Below are 11,523 nucleotides of genomic sequence, written 5' to 3'. Positions count from 1 at the left end.
ATCTTCTAATATTCCACACTTGTGTATCTCAGAAACTGCAATCATTACTTGGTTGATATCAACCACTATCAGATATGTTGATAAGCCTGTTGTTAGTGACTGTGTTCAGTCTGGAATGTTACGGCTGGAACCTGGCTGACTTGATAGTCCCTCACTTCGGCCCCTCAACAAAAGCAAAATGTCAGAGGGGTGGACAACTGGTAAGTAACGATCTTATTTTAGAAAGTTTCTCTTGATTCTTTAATTCCTCCTGCCAAACTAAGACGGAGAATCAGCCTCATGGAGATTAAGTATGAATAATTCAGTTGTTATTTTTTCTTTACTGCCAGCATTACAACTTTAGCTGGGTAGAGTGGTGACAATGCTCGCCTAACAATTAAAAGGTCGCTGGTTCGATGCTAGGAAAAGTCATCAGCTTTTTTGATAGCTAGAAGATGTTTTCAGCTATGCTGAATTTAGACTTTTGATAAATAGTGCTGGATGAAGATACAGCTGTTATTAGTAACAAAGCTACCCTAAACATGGCGTAGTGGCGCCACCAAAGGGGGGGGGGGTGCTGGAAAAATAATAGCTCATTTGATTTTCTATAACATACTGAACAATTGAGTGACAACAGGAGTTGCAGTTTTTTATAAGAAACCAACCTTTATTAAAAGTCTTATTTGATAATACCCATGAGGGAAACGTTATCGTGGTTCTACTGAGCATTAATTTTATTATGACAATTAACTTAACAAGAAATTCTACGGACTATTTTTAAATTATGTGCGTGAATCATAACATAACTTTCTTTTTCTCATCCCAGCCATTCTTTTACAGTGCAAGTTTGACCGCCATTGCTGCGCAGGTTTGGAATGTCGAATGAGCATCCAAGACTACAATATTGGTTATTACTGTCGCTCTCGACTCGTAGAGCACAACTACGTCGAATTCACCGGAGGCCCTTCGTGGAAGGTAATGTAGTTTAAGGGTTCATAGATTTTATATGAGAATTTAATTGAAGTTTTGAATACTGTGCAGGAAATAATTTTCAAGTAGCTACTTTAGAAAAGTGGCCGTTTTTTATCAGTTTCTTATTGGTAAAAGTATTAAATGAATTAGAGATATAGTTAAAATTTTAAACCGCAATAAGTTATATATTTAATTCAGATTTTGATTGTTATTATTATTAGTTATTTCTATAAAATACTTTGTTGTGTGCAAACGTGTAATCTTATTGTTATTGGCTTGGCTGCAAAGTCTTCCGACTCTTTATTTATTTTGATTTCATGTTTTTTATTTGTAACAAATGAAAAGCATCTAAACTTTTCCTCAGGACTATCAAGAATCTGCTTCCGAACTTGAATATGAAGATCCAGCATATTTTGATACCGAAGGCTTGTTCAGAAAAAACGCAGAGCTCAAAAGAAAACTGGCAGAGTTGAAACTTTTAAGGAAGAAAGTCAGGCAACAACAGTTGAAAGATGTGAAAAGAAGATTAGAAGATGCTGAAATTGAAGTTTTGAGAGAAGAGAAGAGGAAGTATGAAGCGAAACAGGAGCAAGAAATTAATAAACTGAGGCAAAATGAAATTGAAGATGAACTGCTAGAGATGGAGAAGAAAGAGGTAAGAAATAAATATTTAACTTGTGTCAAATTAATCATTTTTCTGAAATATGAACCAATTATTGAATTTCAAATGGAATAAACTGACTTTTGCCCTTTTTGTTGACAAACAATAGTTAACTTATTTAATGATACAATTTCTGTAAACTTGTAACTAGTGGCGTACATTAATCATAGGCGTCATAATATGGTAAAAAGTTATCTAAATCTAAGTACAGTACGGTACTAACCAATATACATAGGTCTATACAAAATCATAATAAATAGTTATATTTATATATAGTTATAAACTATTGTATATGTGTTGTAGATGCAGTTAAGATGTTTAATTAATATCATCGGTAAAAAACGTTACCACTGTGCACCTACTAATCTTATAAAGTTTTGTTTCAGGTTAATCATACTCTGTCAAAGCAAAACCGACTTGCCAACGTGTACTTAGACATGTTGGGTGACTTAACTGATAAAAAGAACATTTAAATCCAACCCAGGAGACACTATAGCAAGAGTTGGCTTATGGTATTAGACCCAAATGCGTGAAACTTTAAAATCGCAAAGAAAAAGAAAAATATAATATTTTGTATTTTTTTTACATTATGTTAAGTTAATCTACATGTTTGTTAACTGTGTGGTAAAAAAAAAAACAAAAAAAAAACAGTAACATTTCCAAAAACATTCAGTATTTTGTGAATGAACCTCTTACTACTTATTTGATTCCTGTAACCATTATCGGTTCATAATGATTTGTATTTTTGTCCCTTAACACTTGTGGTATGAATTTGTTTATCAAGATTTTTGACTACATATCCCTTCATTTGGGTTTTTTATGATTAAAAATCAACCCGAGAGTTTGCTGCGTAGAATTAGTTACTGTACTCATTTCTGTGAAATTTGCCAAATTCCAGATGCACTTCATCGATTTGGTGGTTAGTCCTTTTTGACACTGGGAGCATACAAAGGTTTACTTTTGTCTCTTTTCTGGGGGTAGGCATGTTGAGTAAATTGCCCTAGAACCTTGCTTGTGTTGTATGTGTGAAATGTAGCATATTTTAACAAAGAGACCTACAAACTCGGCTACCCAGCCAGTTATTGATATGATTCGATATGGTCAAGCATTTACAACCATTTAAAATGTTTATAGTTGCAACACAACACAAGAATGTACAAAATAAATACAAAAATTTACAAAAAAAGTAATAAAACAATTAAATTTTGCTCTGAGAGAAGTATTTAACTACTAGCATGGGTACAGAATATTCCCACAGTGTTTTGTTCAAATGATCAACTTTATGTAACCCTTAATTTACTCAATAGAATATTTTGGATTTTCTTTTTTAATCTTTGCTAACAGGTTGTGAATTAAATGATTTCTTCTCGCTCAATTGGTGAAAATCTATTCCTATTGTCAGGAGGGGGGGTCCACATATCTGTCACCGCCATTCATTCTTCACCCAAAATATTATTCATGATCTTATCTTTTGTTGGTTAAAACATCATAACTATAAAGTTAGTTTCTGCACCAGACAATCAGAGCCCACCCTTCACATGTTTGGTTGAGTTACGCTAAGTTGTAAAAATAAAATGTCAGCGTTTTGTCTGTGGAAATTAGACTGAATAAATAATCTAACCCAACACGCCTTGAACGCATGCATGCTGACTCCATTTGTAAAATAAGCGGTATCAACAATCTGACACATATACTTTCTCCCGTTAGACTGTGATATTTTATAAGGAAAATTTAAAAAGTTGCAATAATTTTAAAATAGAATTTTCTGTTTTTTATGGGAAAATAACATAAGTTACCAGTACAACAATTTTGAACCGTAATTTTTACAGCAAAGTTGCACTAGGTTATTAAGAATTATAAGGACCATCACATACTAATTTTAATCAAAACCTACTTTTTTAAATCAAATTTTCTTTATTTTAATCATGGGAAAATAACATATAAGTTACAATAACTCCAAAACCGTAATTTATGCAGCAACAGGATTAAACGATATTGTTAAGAATTTAAAGGACTGTAACATGCTAAATTTTTATTATCCCGGCTATTTTCAAAAAATTCAATTTTCCCCTTATTTTATATGGTTTTTATGGGAAAATAAAAATTAAAAATAAAAATTTCTACAACATTAAAAAAACCCTTGGAGTACGGTACCATATGGTAAAAGCCTTCATACCAAATTTCATCATAATCGGAATACAGGTGTGGTACACACGGACAGACATCAATTCAAATACCAGGGGGGCACCTTTTTTGGTGTGGGGGGCCCAAATGGATATGTCCACTCAAACTCGAAACAATTTTACGAAAACAATACTTTCTCCACTAACAATGGTATGGGATGGGAAAGTAAAAGTATTTACACGGAATTACGGAAATCACAAAACTAAAATTAATTAGGTAAGTTCACTTTATGTAAAATTAAAGAACAATCGAAACCAACAACGGGAGTTAAAGGTGGCCGCGAATCAACACAGATTTCGATGAGGACGAACCTATCCATACTCTATGCACTTGGTGGCGCTAGGAAAAAATGCTCACTGTTACTCTGTGTCTGTGACCATGCCCGCTCAATTTTGTTTTTGTTTCAACCATCTGTCCTCTCCTCTCCTCTGTCAGTCGTCCGTCAAGTCAACTCAGCAGAAACAACAAACAAGAAACAAACTTCAGTACTAAGAAGAGGAAGAGGTTTATTCTAACTAAATTATTATTATTTTAATTTTAGCGACACGTTTGTTTCATGATTCATCAGTGTCGGTAAACACAGCTCGGGGGTAATTCATTCGCTGCTATCAGTTTCCTCAGTGATTATGTTCGTGTCTGCCGTGCAAATGTTAAAATAGTTAACACTTTTCTCATACACTCGCTTGCCACAAGAACATTAATAAAATTGAAAGCCTGTCTTAGGCCTAGGCCTAGGTCTAAAAATTTAATAGTAATATTTCAGATTAGTGTTGTGGGAATTGGAATCTTAGCAATGGACCCATCAGAAATTGAGTTTATAGCAGAAAGACAAACTGTCAGTATAATTCCGAAATTTACAAGTAATAATGTTTTACATTTAATATCTGGTGATGTAGGACCCTTTCGAGCAGGGCTTCCTGTTATTGTGCCTTTATGGGTTGCAGTGCATTTACGACAAAAACAGAAATGTAGAATCATTGCGCCCGAATGGATGAATGTTAACACACTTCTAGAGAAGAAGGAAGAAGAAAAGCAGTCAAGGTCTGTATTATTATTAGGCTAACTTATCTGTCCAATATCATTCAGTGAGAAGCAGGTTGTGGTTAAGTTGAGCTTAGTTATAAGTTGCTTCGATAGTTTTATACCTAGCCTAGATGTTCGATGTTAAGTTTACGATGTAGGCCTAGTCGGATATCAGAGTTTCGATTCATGTGAATCTACCAATAACTCACAGAAGTAGAGTTTCGCAATGATTGTCAACTGACTTTGTGTATTTTACAACTTAGGCTACCTACCAGGGTTGATGGACAGTACACCCTACTTAATACCTAATTTGAATTAAAAATTTCTATTTTGTGGTTGGCCACCCGAAAGAATAATAGCCTATTAAGTTAGATACGTAAGTTAGGCATAGGCCCTATACAAATGATTTGAAATTCAGGTAACTTAGTAACACTTCTTATGGTCTGTCTCCCACCAACCGCAGACTTTAAGTAGGCTACCGTATATAGGCTAACCTAGATTATAAACTTAGACTAATAGAACTTGCTTTAGGATTTTAAAACCTAATGACAACATTTTAGTCAAGAGCTAAGTTTTAAGTTAACTATCGCCTGAATGGAGTAACTTGCGTAACTTATACATTACAGACAGTAATTTCTTTAATATAAGGCCGCGACAAGACAAAAAGTGGCAAACACCTTGGTCCCGGCCTACCGAAACAGCTGTTGCACAGATTCATAATGGAGCGTCTGCGCAATTTTAGGTGTAAGTTATTGGTGGCTCAGTCAGTAAGTTAGCTTCACGGACGTCAGGCCCAAGGCTTTTCTGGACACGTTCCACACACAGGTCAATAAGCCTAAGTGGACAAGCCAATGCACGGTTAAAAGAGGCCGCCAATCTTCCACACCAAATAAATTCCTATGTTTACATGTTTGAATTAATTGTACCATGGCAATAGCCCGGCTGGTGTGAAGATACCGCACATTAACGCCACGGCCTTGTATTATAATTAGGCTAGGCTAAGTATGCTACAATAAGTATTAAATAGTCTTTTAAGTTGCCTACTGCTAGCTGTGGTGGTTAGGTTACTTCAGTGAAATTCAGTTCAGCTTCAGGTTATGATAACTTAATAAAAATAAAATTAGGCCTAGCCTACATTTAAGCTTAGTGACATTTATAGGCCTAATTTTAAAGGAACAAATAGACAAGTTTTCGTGTTATCTTTTTTCATGAGTTTAGTAGGCCTAAAAGGTTATTTTTTTAATGGTAGGTCTATCTTGTTTGAGATTATAATAAATTTCACTAACATAACCTAACCTCCCCCGGTGAGTTCGTAGAAGGAATTGCCAACCCCATTCCCCCCAACGAATAAGCTCTAACACCACCCATGGCTCCCAACTTTTGAAAAAAGTTGTATAATATAAAGCCTAATAGGCTAATTTACACATTGGCATCTATTTTCAGACTCTTCACCAAGATGCCCAATGAACATTACATGGAAGTGGCCCATATGGTTCTGACAGTTGCCGGCAATGATATTCAGCGGCCAGATGCCATAAGAACTGCAGTCAAGGTACAAAAAACTCTCCTGTCGAGAAATTATAGGAATCCAATAGTTTACTGGTACTTTAATTTGAAGTACTTGATGCTTCTTAGGCCATTGTAAATAAATACTTAACCCTTCCCGGACGGGTGACGGATATATCCGCTTATGGTTTTGATGGTCCAAACGGGGAAGCGTATATGTCCGCCTTCTCTTCAGACAGACTGGCAGGTGCTTGAGCTGTTTCCTGCTCTCTCCCGCACCCCGCACTCCCCCCTCTCTCACGCACCTGCCCTCTCCCACTCCTCACCCTCTCCCCTCGCACCTCTCCTACGCTCCCCCCTCGACGTTTTGCGCTCAACACTACGTTGGCTTTGTTTATTGTTTACATATTGTTCTTTATTTATTGCCTAACGTTGTCATGGTCATATCTTCAAAGACGGGTGGCGGGATATATCCGCTGCTTTTCTACTCATCCGCGGACGGGTAGCGGATGTATCCTCATATTTAGAAACGAGTATAAAAATTATTTTGACAGTATGAAGAGTTCTATTGTGTTTATTTTATGTATACTTGTATAACAAAACACAAAAAAGGAAAATTTATTTTTATTTTTTCCTATAATTTTTTACTGCCCTATATCACGATTTCGCCCGTCCAGGAAGGGTTAAGTGTAGGCCTACAGGCTACCTTCAACTTTCTATTTATATTTTAAAACATGCAAATGGGTGCAAATGCTAATTGAATAAAATAATGGGCATTAGGTCTATTCTAGGTTTAAGATTTTCTATTTTACAGTCTCTCAACAATTAAATCAACAGTTAATTACTTGACTTTTCTGTTGTGAACTTTTAGCGTTTAAAACATAAAAAGGAATAGGCCTAATTTGATCAGGCTTAAATTCTAAATTAAATTAATGACAATCTTACTTAGAAACTATTTGGGCGGAATGTGATCTTTTCAAAAAATCTCCAGCAGATATTTTGCATTTATTTTAAGTCCGTGCACAATAGCATTATTTAAGAAATTACTTTAAAATGTAGGAATTCTAATTGTATAAAACAAGTGTATTAACTAATTTAAAAATACATTAGGTCAAGGTTATATTGTAACAAGAGAATTGTTTTAACCGTTATCTTACACCATTTTTATAAATTACCTCCAGAATTGGTAAAAACTCCTTCTTATACTTTCCGCCTACGCTTCTTGGAACTGTATGTAACTATGTCAGGTCAAAAGTGTTTGACTTTGAGAGTTGTTCAGCCTAAATGTTTAACAATATTGTAGGACTTGTGGGATCTACGAATAGCCAAGCTTCGCTCCTCAATGGACGTGTTTATTAAGAGTCAAGCTCGGACAGCGAAGCTCGATCACCTAACACAGCTGGAGATTAACTCTGTCCGACCTTTGCTGCCTGATACGCTGGATGTCATTCATGACTTACAGGTAAGCATCCATCACCCCCAGCATGGTCTTTGATGATAAATCTGACAAAATATGTAGTATAGGTATAGGTTAAGAATAGGCCTACAGTGAAACCCCCCTTAACCTTGTTTAACCGAAACCAGGGTTAGCTGAAATTACTATAAAAATTTAAACTCAAATGGAAAATGAGCTAGTCAACGGATAATACCTACCGTTGCGTGAGTAGTTGAACTGACTTCGCAACCGGAATGCATTGGAGCAAACTACGACATAGCTCCCTTACTCTGATTAATAAGTTCATAAAACAAGATTTGAGATTCTTTATTTGGTCATTGAACAATTATACAATCATAATAAATCACGCCAAAAACAGCAGATATAAAATCAAGTAATCAAATCAACATCAACAATCCTAGACTAGAATAGTAAAATTACTATACATGATACCTAATAAATAGCAACAAAACTTCTTTACATTATTTATTTTAAGATATAGTTTTTTTGTATACAGTACAGAGATGTAGATTTTAAAACTACAGTAGTTAAAACAACAAATAAAAAAATGTTTGTAGATCTCTCTGGATAGACATAGTTTTTGAACTCCTACCTGTGATTAACTGAAAAAAGAGGTTATCTTAAACGGATTGGTCACCTTTATTTAGATTAGTCTGCATTTAACTGTACTGGTATAGAAATAATTGCAAATAAATCTGTATGTCAAACTGCATCCTAACCTATTGTATTTTATTTAGATGTACCGGTATTCACTGATTTTGTGTGTTTTTTTTCAGACGGATGACAATCAAGAAAGGTCATATTTTCAGACGTCAACATTCTCGGCATCTCAGTAACTGTGATTTTTGTTCAAGAAACTTGTAAATTTTTCATCTAGCTGCTTAAAAACTTGTACAAAGTATGGTTGTATATTAGATAAGATTTTTAAACCTGTTGTTTTAATGTATAAAAAGGTTCTTATTCAATCTATCAGTCAATGTTTGGCACATGTGTAATAAATTGGTTTTAAGATGATACTTTGTCCCATGGGTGTTGTCAATCCCAAACCGCAGGTTATTTCAAAACCGATATCAAATTGCCAAACATTCCTACCTGGTTCTGAGACTTGATTTATCATTTATAATTTAACCCTTTGCGACGAGCCATTATTTAAATGCTCGCAATCTCTGCCGTACGTGTGGTCAGTATCCACTGCCTCATTGGCTCGGCTGCCATTTTCCCACCCCACTTCCCTACAGCTCAGATTAATTATAGTTTCCAAACTGGTCAATACGCATCACCACTTAAGGGGACATGAAAATTATGTCAAAATCGTTTTGTGTTCCAATGCTTTTAGTGTTTTGAGAGTTTGAGTTTTTTTTGTGTTTAGCATCAACACTGACCATCAAAGCAGCAGCGACAACCAGATAAGCTCAATTTTTCCGAGACGATTTGCAAAAATATTGCAGCTTATACAGCTGACTGGTTAGGTTCTCAAGAGGTTAAAAAAGTTGGGAATAGATTTGTATAAAATATGCTCATTAACAGCAAGGTTACATGAATAAATTTAAATTTTGGCAGTTTGCTTTGATTTAAAGAGTTTGCCCACAACTGTCTTACACTGAGTAAGAGTGGAGAATATTTAATTGGTAGAACATCAACATCTGTACAAGTTATGACAGACGTTGATGATTCATTCTATGTTGCTGTAAATACTTATCAAGTAAAATTGTGCACACTCCACAATTTCAAACTGTGCCAATTGCAAATTGTTTAAATGTTTAAATTGTTAGAGAATGAATGGAAGATAATTGTATGGTTTTGAGGTAATCGTTTTAATTTTAAATATTTCTTCAGGAAGTCAAAATTTTTTTTATCTTATCTTACTAATATTATAAATGCGAAAGTTTGTGTGTTTGTTTGAAGTTCACGCATAAGCCACTGGACGGATTGGGCTGAAATTTGGCATGATGATAGGTCACATTCCCGATTAACATATAGGCATATTATTATCTCAAAAATCCTTTCGGGCTCCACCCCAGTGGCTCTGTAGTTCCCCATGTAAACCTTTTGAGTATTCATATTTAAAGGGAATCAAAGAATTTAGTCAGCTGTTTTAACTAAAAAAGTTGATTCTATGATATACAAAAGCATTAAAAAGTTATAAGATTTACCAACAGGGTGCAGCACTACAATTTTTTTTGCATTAATGTAAACAGCTAATTTGAACTAAGCAGCAACAAAAACTGTAATAGCAATAATGTATGTTTATGTTTTTAATTTATATTATATCTATTATATTTATTTAGATTATATCTAACTGTTGTGTATATCATGAGTATTTCCATAATCTTCGTGAGTCGCCTGTAATGCTTCGCAATTGCTCGAATTCGAGCAACAGGTACACTAGTTTTGTATTATTCTGTGTAACAACACAGAAACATGCTGCCCCAAGTGGCAAACTAGAGAACTACTAGCATTAATAGTTCACGATTTCCCCTAAAGAGTGCAGCAACTAAAATACAAACATGTGCTGCCTTTTTGCCTTAGTTTAGTTAGTAGGCAGCATTGATTGGCGGCAAACTAGTGGACTACCAACTACAGCAGTCAGCAGTATGGCAGTATCAACAATAATCTTACTAATATTATAAAAAATGTGAAAGTTAGTGTGTTTGTTTGAAGTTCAATCACGCATAAACCACTGGACGGATTGGGCTGAAATTTGGCATGATGATAGCTTACATTCCCGATTAACATTATAGGCATATTCTTATCTCAAAAATCCTTTCGGGCTCCGCCCCAGTGTCTCTGTAATTCCCCATGTTAACCTTATGAGTATTCATATTTAAAGGGAATTAAAGAATTTAGTCAGCTGTTTCAACTAAAAAAGTTGGTTCTATGAAATGGAAAAGCATTAAAAAGTTACCAACAGGATGCAGCGCAATATTTTGTTGGGTACTTTCCTGTTAAAGAGAACATTCATTATTATCGATGATTTATTTTCGATATATCGATATTTTTGTTTTACTTCACGATTGGTATTCCTTCTGTTTTAATATCTTCAAACGCATTTAAATTACAAATTAAATATGTCTAGGCAAAAATAATAGCATATATATTGGATTAGGACATGAAACTATTCTAAACTAACCTAACATAACTAACCAAACTTGCTGTATAGGCTAAGTTACCGTTTCAAAATTCCATTTAAAACAGAAAAGGCACATGGGGAATAGGCTATCAAACGGATGTATGGAATGTTACAGCAAGTTTGGTTGGTTAGGTTAGTTTAGAACAGTTTCATTTCAATGTAATTTTTTTTTTATTGTTTGTTGATACTGAACAATATTTATTTACTGTCCTATATCGTACTTGTCAGCTGATATGTTTCAATTTGTTACTATCAATATATCGGATGGAAAACAAAACTATCGATATATCGAAAATAAATCATCGATAATAATGAATGTTCCCTTTAACAGGAAAGTACCTTTTGTTGTACTTATGAATACAGCTAATTTGAACTAAGCAGCAACAAAAAACTGTGATTCGCTATGAGAACTGTCAAAGTAGGATTGTTTACAGTTATGTTTATGTTATTCATTTCATGAATAATTTGTGATATTTTGCGAATTGTTGATAATTTATTTTTCTCTATTGTTTAGGTGAAGTGGTAGAACATTATGACTATGGTAGATGTGTAATACTATAGAATACTGTAAATTTAAAAATGCAAATTTTATCAAACTGTGTCCTCCCTTAT

At 34.5% G+C, this 11,523-nt stretch overlaps 2 protein-coding genes across 2 annotated transcripts; both read left to right on the top strand.

Moving 5' to 3' along the window:
* Window positions 1-48: 48 nt before the first annotated feature.
* LOC129001746 (uncharacterized) lies at window positions 49-2,153 on the top strand. Its single transcript, XM_054429169.1, has 4 exons — window positions 49-200; window positions 820-954; window positions 1,316-1,606; window positions 1,999-2,153. Exons 1-4 carry the CDS (start codon window positions 75-77, stop codon window positions 2,083-2,085), a joined length of 639 nt encoding a protein of 212 aa, XP_054285144.1. The 5' UTR covers window positions 49-74; the 3' UTR covers window positions 2,086-2,153.
* Window positions 2,154-4,248: 2,095 nt separating this feature from the next.
* LOC129001053 (probable DNA replication complex GINS protein PSF2) lies at window positions 4,249-8,746 on the top strand. The gene is made up of 4 exons (XM_054428206.1): window positions 4,249-4,837; window positions 6,263-6,371; window positions 7,629-7,787; window positions 8,558-8,746. Exons 1-4 carry the CDS (start codon window positions 4,590-4,592, stop codon window positions 8,615-8,617), a joined length of 576 nt encoding a protein of 191 aa, XP_054284181.1. The 5' UTR covers window positions 4,249-4,589; the 3' UTR covers window positions 8,618-8,746.
* The last annotated feature ends 2,777 nt before the right edge of the window (window positions 8,747-11,523 follow it).

The sequence above is a fragment of the Macrosteles quadrilineatus genome, unplaced genomic scaffold, assembly GCF_028750875.1.
Source record: "Macrosteles quadrilineatus isolate MER2022 unplaced genomic scaffold, UCM_ALF_1.0 Scaffold_8__2_contigs__length_117827958, whole genome shotgun sequence".
In the NCBI taxonomy this organism is placed as follows: Eukaryota; Metazoa; Arthropoda; class Insecta; order Hemiptera; family Cicadellidae; genus Macrosteles; species Macrosteles quadrilineatus.
This window is presented reverse-complemented; position numbering and strand designations above follow the sequence as displayed.